General features: G+C 38.6%; 1 protein-coding gene across 1 annotated transcript; it reads left to right on the forward strand.

The window, feature by feature from the left end:
• Nucleotides 1-1,641: 1,641 nt before the first annotated feature.
• LOC124868112 (methylthioadenosine phosphorylase) lies at nt 1,642-20,507 on the forward strand. The gene is made up of 8 exons (XM_047364938.1): nt 1,642-1,798; nt 4,330-4,416; nt 4,540-4,598; nt 4,953-5,120; nt 11,470-11,572; nt 13,775-14,014; nt 18,064-18,186; nt 19,584-20,507. Exons 1-8 carry the CDS (start codon nt 1,775-1,777, stop codon nt 19,620-19,622), a joined length of 843 nt encoding a protein of 280 aa, XP_047220894.1. The 5' UTR covers nt 1,642-1,774; the 3' UTR covers nt 19,623-20,507.
• Nucleotides 20,508-20,782: the final 275 nt, after the last annotated feature.

The following is a 20,782-nucleotide window of genomic DNA, read 5'->3' on the forward strand; positions in this document are numbered from 1 at the left end:
GGGAGGATGCTAAAGAAACGTCTAAAGCTCACTGTTGGAGGTATCACAGACTCTTCATTAACATAACTTATATGAAGAGATGTTTTTACCAAAAGATAAGGGCATAAAATGGATATATAGTACACACACATTACTACAACTGATTATGTTTGATTTTAGCAAATTGTAGATATGTGAAAAGATTGTGTTTTGGCTTAAAGGTGCTTGTCAGTAATGACTGCATTAGGAATGTGCTCATCAATGCTTGAAATAGGTACCAAAATTATTCATACCCCTGGCAAGAAATGATCCATGCAGCTATCAAAAGAAAACTATTTTAAAAGGGTATCAAATGAGAAAAAAAAAGTTATTTACATTTGATTAAAAAAAAAAAAAAAGCATGTCAAATTGTTTACACCATTGTCAATAAGTGATAAAACTATTTATTGGGAATATAGCAATCAAATTTTTCTTATAATTGCTAACCAGCTCTTTGCATGTTTTCACTGGTAGTTTATTTATATTTGGTGATGAGATCATTTGAGGTTGGAAGGACCCCTTGTCATTATCCTAACTTTTTAGCTGTCTCCTCAAATTCCATTTCAAAATGTTGATAGTACTTCGAGTTAGAAGAAATGTGTCAGTCAAATTATAGGATTATTTTAAACCAAAATCTGCCAGGGGTACGAATAATTTTGGGCCTAACTGTAGATCTTCATCCATTCCTACACATGTTCCAACTAAGCAATTTGAAAATAGCAAAACATCAGGTATCTATATCCATACATACTCATGTGGACAGTAATCTATCAATAAACGAGACAGTAAATGATTTGCATAACTTGTTTTACTACTGAGCATGTAACTCTTCCATCCAGAGGGGGGCGATCTAACAAAGAAGATGTCTCAGAAAGGGACAAGAGCTCCAAACTGATTACAGTGACATCTAGTGGACGGAATGAAAATTTAAAAAGATGTTGGAAAACAAACTGACTATTTGGGCTTTTGCTAATGTTTTCTGTACTTACCATTTTATTATTTTTATTAAGTGTATTATTAATAAATGTTCTATTTTTATTACCATAACATGAATATGATTTCCTAAGAAATCGACGTTTTAGAGACCTTTAAGGCAAAATGAGAAAAAGAAAAAGGTGAAATGGACTTTTCCATTGACTCTGATGAAGACAGATGGCGTCGAAACTTTAGTCTCCATGAAATAAAGGCACAAAAAGGCTGAAAACTGGACAGTGAGGTCCAGCTCTTTTCTGCTTTTGCAGGTTTGATGTCCTTCATATGCCTGATTCAGGCATTGTTGGTCTGAAGATGCGAAGGGTGCCTTCAATTTATTCACTTTTCCATTAGTCTGGTGCGCCTGGCAATTAACCTCTATGATTACATAGTCAACATTCTGATTCGCTTATAAATACAAACAAAAAGGTTGTAAAATATACAACAAATCGCATATAAAACAACTAATAATTATTAGCTAATAATAACATTTTACATAGATAGATAGATCATAATTTTTACGTACGATAAGCAGAACGTATGGGTATCATACCGTAAGATATAACCAAAGGTTTTCCTGTAAAGTAAATAATCTGACATTCTAGCAGTAGGAGGTGGTGTTTTTTTTTTAATTTTTTTATTTCGCAGACCTTTTATTTTTCAAATGGCCGAGCAGGAAGAGAAACACTTTGCGCTCCATTCTGCGAACGGATGTTGTTCGTAGCGACGCTTTTTCCTCTAATTTGATCAAATCCTCCTCCTTGTTCCCAAGAAGATAGCTGTAATGGCGTCCTCCATGCCCGTAAAGGTATTAATTGTTGTTTCATGCTACATTGCGAGCGTTGTTTAGCCGAACATTACGTGGCTGAGCTCTGTGACAGGAGGGAATAAACCATAAAATGTGAATTGTGTGACAAACCTGGAGGAAAGGAACAAGCCCCTTAATGTTAGCATTGTAACTAACTTACTTTACAGAGTAGCCAGTAGTCTGTGCGAACCCGTTGGGTTTCTGTTTCGGCTATAAAATGCCAGGTTTTTAGGTGAATGGTAATTAGAAGTTGAGTAACCTGAAACACGTGGCAACCAGCTGTCAGCAACCATTCAGCTGACATCGTTTCTAAGTCAGACACTGTAATGAACAATGGATCTCTTTATTAGCAGTGTCTTGAGGCCTACTGCATATCTTAGCAGTAGCTCTACTATCTATATAGAATATAAATATTTAAAGCTGTTCTGATCTGCGTTTTTGTTGTGAAATATTTATTCAAGATGAATCCTTCCAAAACCAGGCTACCTCTGATGACATCACATAAGGCTGATCAGGGTTATTTTTAATGCGTCTATGTAGACTGGAATTGTCAGATTTCACAATCAAAGATCTTTGGCCATTTCAAAATCAATTGATAACAATGTTTCCTGAAACATCGCATGGATTTCAGGAATATTTGGCACCAATAAAACACATGGAAGAGGTTGGTGAAGTGGACCAGAACAAATTGGAATTGTGAGATTTGACAATCAAAGATCATTTGTTATCATTTCAAGAAAGGTTGTTAAATCTGCTTATTGTGGTCAGTTAGTTAAACAGCTAGCTGCCCCTCTACTGGCACCTGCAGTCTAGTTTTGTTCATTTCAGATTACTGTAGAGGAGAAAAAGTAAATCACTCAGTTGGATTGAAATGTTACCATTATGTTACTAATGCAACCAGATCACCTCAACCCTTGTGTCTCTGGTGAAATCACTGACCCAGATTACTCTTTACCGAGAACTAGCCAGGCTTTTTTTCTCCAGGGTGCTTTTAAAAAATGTATTTTTTTGACAGTGTGTGGTAAAAATCAATACTTCATTATCCAGCTGTGCCGTTATTGATAGTTTACTTTTGCATATGGGGCCCTTATGGATAATAATAATAGGGCTGAAAATGGGCTCCAGTTAGGATTGTCTGCATATTATATTACAGCCCTGTGATAATTGCTTATATGGGTTTGATCCAAGACAACTTCAGATAAAAAGTGGGGCACATATGGGTCCTGGTTGGGTTCCACGAATTACACAGATTTTCCTAATAACCATTTAGCTAAGACCTACATCGAGTACCCAACTGGTTTTACTTATGTGGGATCTGTTTAGATCCCAGATCCTACATCAGTGGGATGAGACCCTTATGGGTCTCATACAAAAAGCCCTTTGTAAGCACAGGCCTAATTAGTACCCGTTCAGCCTGAGAATAAACCATATGGGGCTGGTCCCATATAGACCATGGAGGTTTATATACCGACAGCCTTAACAGACAGCTTACATAGTTAATATTTGTTTAAATCTTTGTTACCACCCAGCTAACATTTACATATGGGGCTCAGAACATCAAATGGCATATGTAAATGTCTTGAAAATGGGCCCCAGATAAAAATGTCAGGGACTTATATCATTTGGTTATATAAGTTTGAGGTTAACTCTGAATCTAAGTGGGGCCTATATGGGTCTTAGAAGGGTTGTAAAGGAAAACTTTCTTAGTACCCATTTGGACCCACCTAAGACTTGTTCAACTAGTTTTGCTTACATTGCTTGTTTCTTGTCTATCCAAATGGGTCCTCTACATGAAGCCTAGACCTAGAGCTCTGCAGCGTGAGCATAATCCATACGAGGCCCAAATAAATATGTTGGATGGGTTCTCTAGTTGCAACAGCACATACTGTTTGCAAAAATGCCTTTAGCTGTGTTTACTGATTGGAGAAAAGATAATGTTGTTTTAGGGACAAAATGTAGTGTCAACTGTCTTATCTTCAGCAAGGTGATACCTAAAGACTCAGTGTACAGTAGGTGATATAGTAGGTTGATTTTAGGAACATCTAAAGACAAACAAAGAATGGAAAGTTTTAAACATTTTCAGACAGTGTGTATATTTTCTGTCAGACACATTCAAAATGTTCTTGGTGATGCCCCCTAGTGGTATGAACACAATATGCTTTCAGTTTCACAGTTGGAATGGAGACAAACAAAGCAAACAGACCTTTGCAAGACAGTGTAGTTGGTGTCAAAGGTCAAATGTATTAGACTCAGGAGTGTCAGGTGTTTCATATTATGAAATCATACTGTTGGTGCAATAGTTAGCCGTCTCTTACTAAAGGAGTTCTATTTTGAATTCTAAGTAAATCATACATTTGCAAGTGCAGACAGGGTTATTTTTGAAGCACAAACAAATACAGACCATTACAGCTGGATGTAAGCACCAAAATTAGCTCAAATTCCAGGTCATATCTTAGTCGCCAGTTCACTGAAATCAGGACAATGATTCATATTTTTCAGAAATGTTCCTCGTTTTTTTGTTTTTTGTTCAGATAGGAATCATCGGCGGCTCCGGTCTTGATGATCCAGATATCCTGGAGGGAAGAACGGAGCGTTATGTTGACACGCCATATGGAAAGGCAAGATGTTTATTTGAAAGCGTGCTCTCCTAGGTGTAAAGAATAAGCCTTTCATGTGTTCTGGTTTGGCATTATGGTGCATTTTGAATTATTCTGAAAGATTTCTCTGTTTTGCTTGAACAGCCATCAGATGCTTTGATAGTGGGGAAGATCAAAAATGTGGAATGTGTGCTCCTAGCAAGGTAAGCTCCTCTGTGCCAACGCCATCCTGCGGAAAAAGAGTTAGTGCTGGATATTGTGTGCATATGTGTAAGATAAAATCTTGATTATTAGTATTATTAACCTGTTTTTAACCAAGTATAATAAAAAAGAAACATTGAGACCGAGGTCTCTTTTACAAGGGTGCCCCGGCCCTCAGGTCAACAGCACACACTACACAATCACAATCACTTAAAATAAAACAATAATTGAACATGTAATCGCAAGTTGTTATAACGTTGATAAAAGTTAAACATCAGTTAAAAGGTGCAATTTTCCACTGTAACATCTTTAAGACACTGGCACTGGCTTTGTGGATGTCTTTTTATCAAACGTAGACATGGGAGACAACACACCATAATGCCATCGAACGTGAACTACCAGGCCAACATCTGGGCTCTCAGAGAAGAAGGCTGCACTCATCTAGTGGTCACCACGGCTTGTGGCTCCCTGAGGGAAGAGATTCAGCCCGGAGACATCGTCATCATAGATCAGTTCATTGACAGGTCAGCGGGAGATTCTTTGATCAATTTACACCTGTCTCATCTAGGCCTGGGCTGGTTACCGGTACCAAGCTAAACCAAGATTTTAAAAAGTTTCGATTTAAAATCACTGAAATGTTCTGTCATGTCTTTCCTGAAGGTTACACACACACACACACACACACCTCTTGCTTCTCGCAGCTGCTCAGCTGGCTGAAATAACATAATAAGGCCTTTCCCTTGCATTCTGCAGTCATTAAGAGGACAATTTTATAGCGCTTACACATCAAGCGTTTTCCGACATATTTACAACAGGGGTGGGTGATATGACAAAAATATCATGCTTCCTTTTTTTACAGTAACATTTTATCAACATTTCTCTAAATAAAAGCATAGTTCTTAAAGAAAAAACCCAGAACATGGCACTTTGGGTAAGAAGCATTTCTAACTATATTCTAATGACTTTCCCCAATTTGCCAACTTTTTCAAAGCAGAATTTGCCTTTTATAAATATTTTGCCATTCTTATGCCACTGTGTTTCTAACCATTTCTTGAACTGAAAAATGTATTATAATTCCAAAACAAGACATCACTCAGGTAAAGTTCAATCTTGCCACCTTATACGTACGTAACAGTATGAAAGATGTCTCATTTTTATTCTGTGCAATTTAATCACAGTTAACGTCAGCATCAATGTTACTATTAATATTGGTAGCAGTAATACTTGTGACGTATGTCATCATTTAATCACCCTCTCATCAACACACTCAGAACATCTTCTCTATAAAACGCTGTCTGGCAGGGATAAGTTATAGCATGCAGCCTGAACACACACACATTGGCACTATAAATAGAGACATAAACCAGCGTATAATTGTTTCGGCTGCTCTGCCCGAGTGTAATCTGATCCTCGGATGGAACGCCATCAGCCCAGTAAATCTGACCAGCTGGTAACCAGTTAAACAGACAAACCAGACCATTCTGAAGAGCACAAACATCCAGCAACTAAGGCAAGAGAAACAAAAATACATTAATTGGTTTGCATATTACCAACTAAATAAACTTTGGTGAGGCTTCTAAATAAAGTTACTTCAATGTGCCAAATAAGCTTTAATTTAAAAAGTTGATTATATAATTCCTAAAACAACAATAAAAAAGTTCTACACATTAAATGTAATATCTTATATTCTAGATGAAGCAGCAATTGTGATTATTGTTGTTTTTTTTTTGTTTAAAATAACAGCCGCCAGATCACGATAAATTAAATGCATTCACAAAACCGTCCCACGCCTGTGTTCATAATGCATTTTTTTTTTTTTTAACAAACTCACATTTGGAATTAGGTAAAAAAAAAGAAAAAAAATGAGGTGTAGGTAATGAACTGGGTGCACTGGTTTCTCTTGTTCATAAATGAAACCCTCTGCTTTCACATCAGCTGATATTTTGTTCTGAGACCGGGATCATGTCAAAGCAGAAGTGGTGTTAACGTGTAGCAAAGCGTTCGGACATCCGTGTCAGGAAGGAGGAAGCAGGGTTTTTTTTTTCATCGTGTTTGGCGTTATGTGTGAAAACCAGAATTTGTTCTCTGCCCAGTTCTGTGGGAAAAAGCAGCTGAAAATTTCTGCCCGGCAGCTTTTATGGGACTCCTTGAACTTCCTTAAAGCTTCATTGACAGTTAAAATACAACAAGGCAATACCAACATGATGACTAAATGTGTGATGAATTACCCTTTAGGAGGGATATACTTCTCTAAATCGCTTTGTTTTTTTTTATTCCCTGTGTCTCTCAACTCTCATTCAGTCAGGTTTCATTGTTGCATAAGAATTTCTGCTGTCGCTTCACGTTTAGCCACTGTGCTGAGATAAAATCCACTCCAGCTTGTTACCAGTCGCCACGCTGGGTATCTAGTCACAGTAGGTTGAGTAATTATTTGCCAAACCTGTTTAACGTACTTGGTGTGTCAGGTCAGGCAGTTAGTTGAAAGCACTGTAAATATTCAGTGTTTATTGAATGATTAAAAACAGATGTTTTTGGCCTGTTTATATTAAAAACTGTGGCTAAAAGAACAGCGCTGCCTATGTAGTCAAAACAAAGTCTACATGTATGAGTTTGCATTTCTGTTTCTGTCTAATACGGATATTGACAAGGATAACCGTTTGTAGATACTTGACAAATCTTCAGGCCTGACGTCCTTGGTGCTAACATTAAAGAAGCAGAACCCGGCTGATGTGGGAGTGTTTTGTCATTTGCCTCTGGCCAGGATGAAGTCCAGGAAGCTTTCAGAGATAAAGCAAAAAGGCATATATGTTCAGCCTGTAAAGCCAACTGTCTGTAAAGGTAGTTCAGGGTGGTATAAAGAAGGCATACAGTGCATTTCTAATCTCATACCAGTGAATGGTTTTCATGGTGCTGCAGTGTTCAACCTTCTGACATAAAGTGTCAGTTGGAGTGAGAAGAAATGATATTGTGATGTTCAGAAGTATTCACACCCCTGGAACAACCACAAAGGTGTCTTTGTGTGTTGTTCAGATTTGAGCACAGATTTTAGAAGTGGAATGAAAATGATAAATAATTTTTATCAAATAAAAGTGTGGCGTGTATTTGTATTGAGTTTTACTCTGTAATCTCAGCATGAATTACAGCAGCACAGCAAAGGACCGGCCTGGATGTTGTATTTTAAGCACTGTGCATGCAGATTCTGCTCGCTAATACATTTGGCAGAGATGTTAAGGCTCACAAATGGAGGCGACCAGCCTCTGGGAGGAATGGTGGAGCTTACAGAGAGTGACGGGGCATTGCGATGAAGGAAAAGAGTCAAAATGTGGGTTAATGGGAATCGATACTGTCTTTGCAATATTCAACAATAGATTTAAAATGACAGGTTTTACTGTTTCGTTTAGCTGCAGTGTAAACCTCTCTGTTCTGTGAAGGCCTCAGAGGTTTGTTGGAGAACACTAGTGAAAAAAACAGCACCATGAACACCCAGGAACATGGCAGACAGGTCAGGGAGGAAGTTGTGGAGAAGTTTAAAGCAGGGTTATGTTTTAATGCCAACATCTCAAGCTTTCAGTATCTGGTGGAGAACTGGTCAATCGATTATCAGAAAATGCTGAAATAGCTGACAACATCAATTGTGATTAACCCCCATTCGACTAAACGTATGCATCCACTGTGAACTTTAAGGGCTGTTAGAGTCCATCCAAGTGGCAAAATATATTATTGATGTGCAGCAAATGAATGTCCATCCAAGCAGCTCTATCAGAAAATTGAATGTGGCTCAACTTCAAACCCTAAAACATGATGAAAATTGACAGATTGAGCAGTGAGGGCATTAATCAGAGCAGCCAGACAAGCCATGGTAATCGTAGAGGGCTCAGGAATAAACGAGGTCCTACAAAGTAGTGAGTCAGGGGGGCTTAATTCCAAAATCACCCGGCCATTTAAAGGAAATTTAATTTGGAAATTCTCCTTTATAATTTACCCTCGACGTCACAATTATGCACGACTATGTGTGGGTTGGACGAAATGCGAATAAAAGAGAAAAGGGTAATGCAACTGTTGTTTAGAATAACCAGCTATTTATTGCTTTTCTTGTTCAGGTATTTTGTCTCAGGAGTTCCGGCTGCTGTAGGTGATTTCCTCGAAAGCACGCTTGATGGTAGTAAACATAAAGATATCTTTGTCTTGTTGGCAGCAGTTCTCCCTCAGCTCTTTCTCATCTCGAAGTGAATGTACCATACATAAAAAGGTTGTGAGTTAAACCGAGGGGCACACTATCTCCATGACATGGCAGTGTCCGAGTTCCTATTTGAATCTGAAGCCTTATGACCCATGAGTTGGCACACGCCGATTCGAGCTGATTTAAATAACACGCTCTCCCACATTTCTCACCCTGTGGCTTTGTTGCGTGGTTCAGGAACCAGATGAACTACCAGCATCACAACTTTTTCATCTAAAACGAGGAAGCTGAGTGTTGGGGCTTGTTCAGACTTGTCCCACTGCATGTGATGGCATTGATTTAGCTCGGCACGGCTCTTTAACTCATCACGTGCAAACTGAACATTTGATAAATGGATGCCATTGTCTGTTTGTGCTGATCGCCTGTGTTGCTTTCAACCTCGATCTAAACCTAATGAGTCCGTTCCTATGTTTTCATTTTCACTTTGCCGTTCCTAACACTGATCTTTCTGGTTGTTTGAGTACCTAGAGTTCCACTCTTAACTGGCTAGACAGCTTTTATAGAAAATTAAATGTACTCGTTGTACGTGTTTAACGGCTGCTGTTTCACAAAAATAATCTAAAAGTCCAGGAAAACTCATGGAAATCTGGCCTAAAGTACCATAGGCTTGTTGTGAAGGAACATTTTGGTTAAGACCCTGAATATAACTCAGATGTGTACATCTTATGAACACTGTGCTTGGCAGAAAGGTTACAATCTTATTCAGACAAGTTGAAAAATTTTGGGCTTTTGTTTATTCATTTGAAGAGTTTATGTCCAGGTTGGGACGATCATTCCACATCCAAGTTGGATGAAAAACAAGAGTTAGGTTTGAACTTTCTCTAATCCACACTGGGTCAAAGTCAAGCATGTACGATCATATTTTCATACACACCCCTAAGCATGATGCTGCATCTACCAAGCTTACCAGATACTGCAGCGTTCGTAAGTTTTAAAGCCACACATTGACTCCTCTAAAAAGAAAATGTTTCTAGCCAAGAATGGCAAATATTAATGGGATCCATGTACGCATCCACAGATTCAAACTTGTGAAACAAATTCTTATTTTTGAGTATCACTTAATTTTTATCTTGCGTGATCATCTTACTCTGGAAAAAGTGTGGTTCACATAACTATAACTAGGGGTGCAACGAATGCAGTTTTCTGGCCGATCAATTACCGATCTTTAAAAGGCCTGACCTGCCAGTTCCGGCCGATACCGTTTTTTGGTTTTTTTTTTTAAACCATTGCCTCTGTCAGGTGATATAAGGTCCCAATACACCTTCAAAGTTCCAATATTGTTTTATTGAAAAACATTGAACAATACCTGTAAAACAATACAAACTTGTACACAAGGTAGTGCTCTCAAAAATAAAATAAAAGTTTAGAGCATTGCAGTTCCTTTAGTCTTTGGTTTTTCACATTTTTAAAAGAATCAAAACTTGCACAATAAAGACAAGCTGATAAGATCGGTTTACAAGATCACCAATCTCCCAAAATTAAGGAAATTAGGGCCGATTGATCAGTGCCCCCCTAATTCTAACCCCTAAAATGATTTTAAATTCGTACCATAATGAGTGCAAGTAAAAGTCTGGCTACCTCTCAGTACTGTTTGTCTTTTACGGCTTTATCCAGGCTGTTGCTTCAGGAAAATATGAAATGTTTTCTCAATATGTGATGTGGGAAATATTTTCCATTCTTTGATTGCAACCGAAATGCAAGGCCAAAGATGACTCCATTTTCACGACACAATCAGGCATTGTTTTAAGGTCATACTTTATCCCACATGAATCTTTGCTATTGGCCTAAAGCTTTGCAAAGCTCGCACAAAGTTTTTAAAGGCCGACTCCAGTGCCAAGGTCGTGAGTAAAGAGACGAGTGCAGGGCATCAGAGGTGTTCATTCTTTGGATGTCTAAGATAAGTATGCAATGACTGTGATCGCTGAGAAAAACACAAGGAAACAAGAAGTCAAAGCTTCGCCTTGAGGTAGATCTACTGGAAACCTGTTACTGCTGCATACGTTTCAGTAGAAGTGAAAAGTCTGGACACCCTTACTCTTTCAGTGTTTTCTTTCTGTATTGCTTATCATATTTGAATAGTGGAATAATACTAAAGGTATCAAACCTATTAAATAGAATGTCCTATAAAATCTTAAACATATTGTTGTGCTTACAGCGCAAGAAATATGAACAAAATGCATTTTACTTTCACTGGCCCCTACACTCATGGGATTCAGGACAAAGAAACAAGCTGGAAGCCTTCAGGGAAGGCATAAAGGCTGTTGTTCTCAGCTCACTGGGAGAAGTCAATAGATTAATTGTGAGCCTCCGACTCTGCATTTTGAGGTCATTGGAGGCATGATAATGCTACAGCTGGCTGTTTCAGTGCTGCTGACTCAGCACGGCGGCATGGAGGTGGACAGTTGTTTTACATTAAAACTGCTGCTGTTCTGTTAGTATGTTTTATTTCTCTTGGATAGATGAGAAAAGCTGTATATTGGTGTTGTGACAGACTGCACCAATGTACTGTATAGCAACTATTCTAAAAAGATCTTTTATTCTCTTTATTATGTAAGATGTTCCACAAACTCGACTTTGCAACAGTAGCGTTTGTACATTTGCTGCAGTAAAAACCTTTAGCCTCTTCTCTCCAGGACCACCAAGAGGCCTCAGACGTTGTATGACGGGCAGCCCACCAGTCCGCCGGGTGTCTGTCACATCCCCATGGCCGAGCCTTTTTGCAACAGAACTAGAGAGGTCAGTTTGTAAAAAATTGATAAAATAATAATGGGAAGATGTGTTTTAACCGAATCAACGGACATAGAACATGTTGGTCATCTTCCATTAGGGTGGGTGGATGCCTGCTGCACTGCTGCGGGACTCTGGAGCCCTGCTAAAATAAAACATCTCGACGGATGCTGAAAAAAACACTTTTAAATCGCTCTCTTTTTTTTGGATGTTTGCAATCAAGGTCGACTAAGAAACAAAAATGGCAACAGACTCACATTTGCAGTAATGACCTACTTTTGTAAAAGGAAACGTTGTTTTCTCTTTAGTGTGAAACTCATAAGGGCTGTACAGGTCCTTCTCAAAATATTAGTATAATTGTACAAAATTTGATGCACTTGTATCATTTCTTTTCACTTTATGGTTCTGCTCTTAGTGTTGGTCTATCAAGTAAAATCCTTATAAAACACTTTGATATGTTTTTGGTTTCAATACAGGTCCTTCTCAAAATATTAGCATATTGTGATAAAGTTCATTATTTTCCATAATGTAATGATGAAAATTTAACGTTCATATATTTTAGATTCATTGCACACTAACTGAAATATTTCAGGTCTTTTATTGTCTTAATACGGATGATTTTGGCATACAGCTCATGAAAACCCAAAATTCCTATCTCACAAAATTAGCATATCATTAAAAGGGTCTCTAAACGAGCTATGAACTTAATCATCTGAATCAATGAGTTAACTCTAAACACCTGCAAAAGATTCCTGAGGCCTTTAAAACTCCCAGCCTGGTTCATCACTCAAAACCCCAATCATGGGTAAGACTGCCGACCTGACTGCTGTCCAGAAGGCCACTATTGACACCCTCAAGCAAGAGGGTAAGACACAGAAAGAAATTTCTGAACGAATAGGCTGTTCCCAGAGTGCTGTATCAAGGCACCTCAGTGGGAAGTCTGTGGGAAGGAAAAAGTGTGGCAGAAAACGCTGCACAACGAGAAGAGGTGACCGGACCCTGAGGAAGATTGTGGAGAAGGGCCGATTCCAGACCTTGGGGGACCTGCGGAAGCAGTGGACTGAGTCTGGAGTAGAAACATCCAGAGCCACCAGTGCACAGGCGTGTGCAGGAAATGGGCTACAGGTGCCGCATTCCCCAGGTCAAGCCACTTTTGAACCAGAAACAGCGGCAGAAGCGCCTGACCTGGGCTACAGAGAAGCAGCACTGGACTGTTGCTCAGTGGTCGAAAGTACCTTTTTCGGATGAAAGCAAATTCTGCATGTCAGTTCGGAAATCAAGGGCAGAGTCTGGAGGAAGACTGGGGAGAAGGAAATGCCAAAATGCCAGAAGTCCAGTGTCAAGTACCCACAGTCAGTGATGGTCTGGGGTGCCGTGTCAGCTGCTGGTGTTGGTCCACTGTGTTTTATCAAGGGCAGGGTCAATGCAGCTAGCTATCAGGAGATTTTGGAGCACTTCATGCTTCCATCTGCTGAAAAGCTTAATGGAGATGAAGATTTCATTTTTCAGCACGACCTGGCACCTGCTCACAGTGCCAAAACCACTGGTAAATGGTTTACTGACCATGGTATCACTGTGCTCAATTGGCCTGCCAACTCTCCTGACCTGAACCCCATAGAGAATCTGTGGGATATTGTGAAGAGAACGTTGAGAGACTCAAGACCCAACACTCTGGATGAGCTAAAGGCTGCTATCGAAGCATCCTGGGCCTCCATAAGACCTCAGCAGTGCCACAGGCTGATTGCCTCCATGCCACGCCGCATTGAAGCAGTCATTTCTGCCAAAGGATTCCCGACCAAGTATTGAGTGCATAACTGTACATGATTATTTGAAGGTTGACGTTTTTTGTATTAAAAACAATTTTCTTTTATTGGTCGGATGAAATATGCTAATATTGTGAGATAGGAATTTTGGGTTTTCATGAGCTGTATGCCAAAATCATCCGTATTAAGACAATAAAAGACCTGAAATATTTCAGTTAGTGTGCAATGAATCTAAAATATATGAATGTTAAATTTTCATCATTACATTATAGAAAATAATGAACTTTATCACAATATGCTAATATTTTGAGAAGGACCTGTACATTGACCTTTGGTAAAAAGGTTGAACGGGTATGCAAACATTTGCATAGAGCTGTCATAGAAATCTCCACACAGGTGAGCAATTACAACGCACAGCTTTCTCTGGTACTCTGTTTAACTTTAACAGGTTCTGGTGGAGGTGGGACGGAGTCTGGGCGTCAAGTGCCACGTGCGAGGCACCATGCTGACCATCGAAGGACCCCGCTTCTCCTCGCGGGCTGAGAGCCTGATGTTCAGGCAGTGGGGCGCCGACGTCATCAACATGACCACCGTGCCGGAGGTGGTCCTCGCCAAAGAGGCTGGCCTGTGCTACGCCAGCATCGCAATGGCGACAGACTACGATTGTTGGAAGGAACACGAAGAAGCGGTGAGTTGCAGGACACGGGTCACAACTGCTGTTTTCACTAATTTGGTTTTCTGCGGAGTTTGACTCAGGAGCCAATGATGATGTTGATTTGTCCTGCCTGACCTTTCGCACCAAAGAGTTTTAACTGAGTCAGACGTTTTGCTGAGTGTTGTTTCATTGCTAAATTAAATAAGGCGAAGATGTGAGTTATTCTGTGTTTCTACACAGTTGCTTTGGTGACGGCTATCTAATGGATTCCAAACTTATAAAAAGGATCTGATTATATCTCATATTTGTCATACGTTGTTATAACTGGGGTGGTGGTCTCAGTCTTTCTGATTCAAAGGCCAAAGAAAAACATGAAAGAGTATGTGGTTAGGCTTTTTCACTTTTCACCAGTGGTATTAAGGAAACTAGTCTGAAATACGACACAGCTGTTGACTGTTCAGCAAATTCTGATAACATCATTAGCCAAAAGAATAAATCTGAACTTCTTCTGCCATGTTGTGTATTAAAACAATTATTTTACAATTATATCCCTGTGTCCCGTGATAGCTTAAAGGTGGGATATGATTTTACAGCATGAGGAGGTGGTAGTCACTGGCTGGATGGTCACGTCTGCAGTTCTGTTTACAATTCTTTCTTCAATCAGGGAAAGTTTATAGTGCTGTACGAATTGTGCAATGTGTTGGTAAAGCATTGCAGTCTTACACAGTTTGGATCACCTTTTTCATTTTTATTATGATATTGAACTCTTAGAAGTTCCCTCCAGTTGCACACAGTTGGTGTCTGTGGGTTCCTACAGCTTCCGAGTGGCAGCTACTTTGCATAAAGCAGTTGATACACGATGTGTGTGTGTGTGTGTGTGTGTGGGGGGGGGGGGGGGTGAATTTTGGCTTATTTGTCACTGATCTAGCCTGACTCACAACAACTCCACTTCCGAGTTCCTGCAGCTGACCTCTTCCCCCTCCTATTGCAAAACACTCCCACATCCTTCCGTTGCCCCCCCCCCCCCCCATTCAATCCGGCCCAACCTCATGCTACCTCTGTTTACCCCCCTCCCTACACCCCACACCCACACCCAGCTCGGCGTGCCAGCCTCCGGTGGAAGCCCTGCCAGAGGAGGTTGAGTCACCACGAGTCATGAGCTTCACTGTCTTCATGCAACTAAACAAACCAATGTTTTCATTAAGCATGAGATAAAAACAGAGGAAGGTTACAGGAGGTACACACAGGATGGATATAACAGCACGGATTTTTTAGACTCCTATATCTGAAATGATCTGTAAAATATATTTTCCTAAAAATGTGCACAAAAGAAAAAAATGGTTCCTGTGCAGTCTTGGACAGTATGGAAAGGTATTGTGAACATCTAAACTGTATTTCACACATTTAAAATAAAATAAAATAAAACAAATTTAAATAAAAAGTATTAAAAACAAAACAAATATATTCAAAGTTACCTACAAAAAATATATTTAACAGAGATGCACCAATAAAAGATTTTGTGGCCAAATTCCAGTCGTTAAAGTTGTAAAGGTCTGAAACCACTATAAAACTAAACACGTTGTCTTCTACTTTCCTAAGAGTAAAATGTTCATAGCCATTGGGTTAGAGGTGTCTGTGTAGATAAAACCCAAGTAAAAGATTTACCACACCTACACTATTTACAAGTCATTATGTTTCAATAGCCTTTTGCTTTTTTGTCCGCACCTCAGATTTGACAAGTTCATCAGATAAGATTAAGTCAAAACAAAAAACAAAGTGGTTTCCAAGTTAACATTTGATTTACTTTTATGTGTTAGATTGTTAAATTACGTATTTGTTTGTTGAAATTATAATGAATCCATAAGGTTTTATGAACAATTATTCTTTATATTAGAACCAGAGGCGATGTCACACTGTGTGAGAGGGAGCAGTCAGAATTACACAGCTCTGCATTTAATAAACGGTTTACGAAGTTGATATTTGAAGTTGTCTTTAGCATTTTATAAAAGGGAACTACTAACGTTAGCATTACTAACTGTGAACAGCAGGGTCTATGTGTGTTCCCTGTAGAGTTATTAATTCATCTGTGAATTGATCAAGTGTCTGCCACCATTTCCTAGTCAGGCATTATCCGTTTTCATAAAACAAGGCAACTGTAATATATTAAGCCTCCTGATATCTGTTGTGTCGCCAATATTTATCCGTGGAAAGTACAGCTAGGTTTAAAATTAGTCAAGCCTCTTTCATTGAACTCAGAAGTTTGTTTCTGATAGGAAATCAGACAGGCATCACAAAAGAAATTTTAAACGATATTAAAGAAGAATCACTCTGTAAAAAAAAAAAAAAAAGAGTTCATTTTTTTTATTCAATTTTATTACAACCAGATTCAAGTCAGGACTTGCCAGTCAGCTGTGTAAATGCATATCTCATCAAATTAAAAATGTGCTGAACATGTGCAAACAAGTTACCACATGCTGCATAAGCAATAAATAACATGTAAGTCAGCCCAGCTCTCAAAATGTGCAAATTTTAACAATTTTACTTAAAACTTTGAGTAAAACTGAAAAAGGAAACGTGTCTGGAAAAGGGAAGATTTTTCATTTGCACATGCCAGAATGTTCACATTGTATTCTTAACACTTCCAGAATAAATTATTTATTGATCAAATGTTCCACTAGAAAACCAAGGTGGCTAAAACACAGAATTTTGTATATAAAAAATGTAGATAGTACCTTGCGAAATATTTACCCCTTGAAAATATTCACATTTTTATCACACAACAGCTAAAACACAAAGTAATGCAAATCTATGACGTACAAGAACAAGAAAACAAGGTTTTAACAAAACAACCACTCTGTCTTTTATTGTTGAGTGACAAGAAAGAAAACCATATTAAGTCATGCTTGTCACAACGTAGGAAGTAAAACAGAGATGTGAATGGATTTGCTTCAGACAGATGAAACCAAAATGGAACATTTTGCCTGATATGCAAAACTCTGTCTGGTGGTTAGCTAATGCTGCACATCACCCTGACCACACCATTCTAGTGGTGAAACATTGTGGTGGCAGTATCATGCTGAGGGGATGCTTTTCTTCAGCAGAAAACAGGGAAGCTGGTCAGCGGGGAAAATGGATGGTGCTAAACACAGGGTGATCCTGGAAGTAAAGTTGTTAGGAGATTGACCCTAAACACACAGTCTACAATGGAACGGTTCAGATCAATGTATGTGTGAGAATATGTGTTAAAATGGCCAAGCCACAGTCCAGACCTAAATCAAGATGAGCTTGAGCAATTTGGCGAGGACCACACTATCCCCATAATAAAACATAGTAGTAGCAGCATGATTCTGTGGGTATATTTTTATTTTATATTCCTATATTCTAGGCTTCAAATCCCTAATAAGAAACTATTAAAGTTAGGCTGGTTTCAACAAAAAAAAAAAAAAACACTTCGTATCCTCTGACTTAACTTATTTAAGATCACTTCTGTGTGTTAAATAAGAAATAATTAGCATTTCTGATATTCAAATAACAAAACCTTTCTGTGTTTAATTTGAACATTTATGCAGAATTTACAATGGGCTGCACAGTGGCACAGTTGGTAGCACTGTTGCAGCAAGAAGGTCCTAGGTTCGACTCCCGGGTCTTCCTGCATGGAGTTTTTCCTGCATGGATTCTCTCCAGCTTCCTCCCACAGTCCAAAGACGTGTGTATGAGTGTGTGCTTGGTTGTTTGTGTGTTGCTCTGCGATGGACTGGCGACCTGTCCACGGTGAACCCCGCCTGTAGACTGCTGGAGATAGGCACCAGCTTCCCCACGACCCACTACGGAAGAAGCGGTAGAAAATGACTGACTGACATTTATTTAAAATTGAGACTGAAGAAAAACTGAGAGAAATGGTTTAAAACTCAAGACCCTGTTTTGTGGTTATGGCACATACATACAAACACGTAACCCACAAACCAAAAGTGAAAAGAAAGAACATTGACAACATTGCATGGAATAATGAAGACCTCTGACATGAATGGAGGAACAATATTCATCACCGCAATGCTGCTGCTTCCTGTTCTTCTTTTCTGTAGGTCTGCGTTGATAACGTCCTAAAGACGATGAAGGAGAACGCAAACAAAGCCAGCAGCATCCTGCTGACTGCCGTACCGCAGATCAGTCAGATGGACTGGACTCAGACCATGAAGAACTTAAAAGTAAGCTGGCAACAAATAGACATTCCATTTCACTCCAGTAAGATCTGGTGACAGGGCGGGCTTCCTGGAGCATCAATCCTAAAATTGCCTCCCATTTCTGTTTTTTTTGGTTCTGTTACTTTTTCAACAACTCTTAACGTGTCTTGAAAAAAAACAACCCAACCCAAATGAAGAACCACTGTTCTATGTTCCACCCTAAAGTAAAGACACACTCTGTATGATGCCATAAATTATTTACAGCCAATTACACGTCAGCAACAAAAAGGCAAATGTTAAAAAAAACAGAAGCTACACATTTTTTTTTTACTCTGAGAACATTATCTGCATGCATTTAGAGCAGGTTTTGAATATTCCTAAAGTAGTTTAAAACAGAGGTAGAATAATTGTTAAAACAACAGTGGATAATATTTCAAATTTTTTTTTTTCAGTTGTGTTCCAAATAAGTGTTTTATAAAAAGTGAGTAAAGTTAAAAATCCCTACAATTGTTTTATTTCCATACATGCAAATGCATTGAGAAAACAGTTTACTGTATTCAATACATGATCCAAACAAATCATCAGACATGTTACCACTCTACAGAAAGTTAGGAAAAATTTCTTGTATAAACTGGAAAATGCTTTAAGATTCAGTGTTAGTGGGAATGACTGAACTAATATGAGGAGTAATGAGAGCTGAGTGGAGTGAAGCCGGCCAAGAAAAGGGGCATAGATGTCTTCTAATTGTTACAGTATTCACAGGTAACTCGACCATTGATCACAACAGAGCTGATTATTGGCTGGATTTTTGTTATTTTGGTTATTCTTTGATTTATTCGAATGGTAGTTTTCCATTTTCTTCGTTGGATTTCCGGTTTTGGTTTCCATCTTAAAGCAATTTGGAACCCTGTCATTTTCTTCTGTTTATATGTATTTCCCTTCCAAATCAATTTTTTAATCAGTTCTTCTGAGCAATGTCTGGAGCAGCTCAGATTTTCAGAGGTGGCGCCGTGGTCCTTGAATAGAGGCTGTCTGTTTAAATCCTGTTTACTGAATGAATACCCTCAATGATTGAACTCCATGCTGCTGGTTTTTTAAACACCTATCAGCAGCATGCATGTCATGACTGCTGTGTATGTTGTTTTTCTATTACTCTACTACACCTACCACTAATTTATTTGTCACATAGAATGATCCTTTGGACCAAATACAGTGATTAATCTGGTCAGTGATGTTGGAATTCTGTTATTTTGAACACAATTTTATGTTCATTGTTTATCACATTTCCCTAACACTTGCTAAAGAAAACAACGGTTCAAAACCATCACTCAGCAACTTCCATGGCACAGACTCTAGAATAAATTGAAATGAATGGATGAATTAATGAAAGCATAAAGGCTGTTATCTTCTTTTTGTTGCAGTCCATGGCACAGTCTTCAGTGATGCTACCAAAGCACTGAGTGGCAGTACAAAAATTGAAGAGGAAAAGAGGAAAAATACCAGACACCACAAGCACAGATTCCGCACAGACAACGGACCCTGAGTCTGTGGATTCCCAATCGGTGAATCACAAAAAAAGTGCCTCACAGGAATAGTGCACCGCTGTTTGTTTATCTGGAGTCTTAGGGCTCCGTGTCAGTTCAAAATTCACCTCGAAGCACCTCCTCATGCTGATTCACAGGTCACTTCTTTTCACCTTTTGGTAACTGCATTTAACAAGTCTTAAAAATGATGCTTGATATGTTGTAGACTGATATTTTTTTATATCTTATAAACCTTTCACCTTTCTGTATCTCCTGCCTTTCAACTGTCTGTCTCAGTTTAACTTCTTCCAGATCGAAAGAGAAGCTGGAGTCTTTGCATATGCGTATATTGTATCAAAGTCTTAATCACAATATGCTAGTTAAAGAGTTTCATTTTCAAACTCTAAATCCCCATTACATGCTTTTGGAAATTATATTTTATGATTTATGATTGTTTACTTTTATCCTCGGCTGTTATTTTACGTTTATATGACAATAGATAGAACTTCAACACATTTCTAGTGTACTGAACTGACAAGAAACCATTATTACCTGTGTTTAAATACTTCCTCAGACATTTCAGCTCAAGATTCATCATCATGTGTTTAAACTGTATGTTTACCTTGCACTCGTGTATTTTAGTATATCAAAATCAGCTAATATTTGTTTTCTGTCTGCATTCTCTGGCCTTGAATTGTCAATGCACTGTATGTTGCACAATATCTTTCAGTCACTTGTATTTCCTCTTTTTTGATGATGAACAGCATCATGCATGAGCAAAAGAAGTTAAAAAAACAATAAAATATGGAAACAAATACTTAATGTTTTGTAGGTTTTGTTACTTTTTGGTCCAAAAACTTTAGACACGATTAAATGAACTAACCAGCCTTGAATTGGCCCAGTTGATGCTGATTTGAGGGGATTAGTTTGGATTTATGAGCTAAACTTACAAACAGGTCATACAAGTTAGTGCAGTAAATTTTACCTGGATGGAAATCTATTAACTAAACAAATTAACTTTTGGATTCATAAATACGCTAGGCTATTGATTGGTTTAACTCTAATCTGGAGCCTAATTAGCAAGAGTTTCAGCTATT

The sequence above is a fragment of the Girardinichthys multiradiatus genome, chromosome 5 (assembly GCF_021462225.1).
Source record: "Girardinichthys multiradiatus isolate DD_20200921_A chromosome 5, DD_fGirMul_XY1, whole genome shotgun sequence".
Lineage (NCBI taxonomy): Eukaryota > Metazoa > Chordata > Actinopteri > Cyprinodontiformes > Goodeidae > Girardinichthys > Girardinichthys multiradiatus.

Coding starts and splice junctions, on each gene's coding strand:
- LOC124868112 (XM_047364938.1), top strand. CDS start 1,775: ATGGCGTCCTCCATGCCCGTAAAG. Junction 4,599..4,952: donor GAATGTGTGCTCCTAGCAAG/GTAAGCTCCTCT, acceptor TATCAAACGTAG/ACATGGGAGACAACACACCA. Junction 5,121..11,469: donor ATAGATCAGTTCATTGACAG/GTCAGCGGGAGA, acceptor TCTTCTCTCCAG/GACCACCAAGAGGCCTCAGA.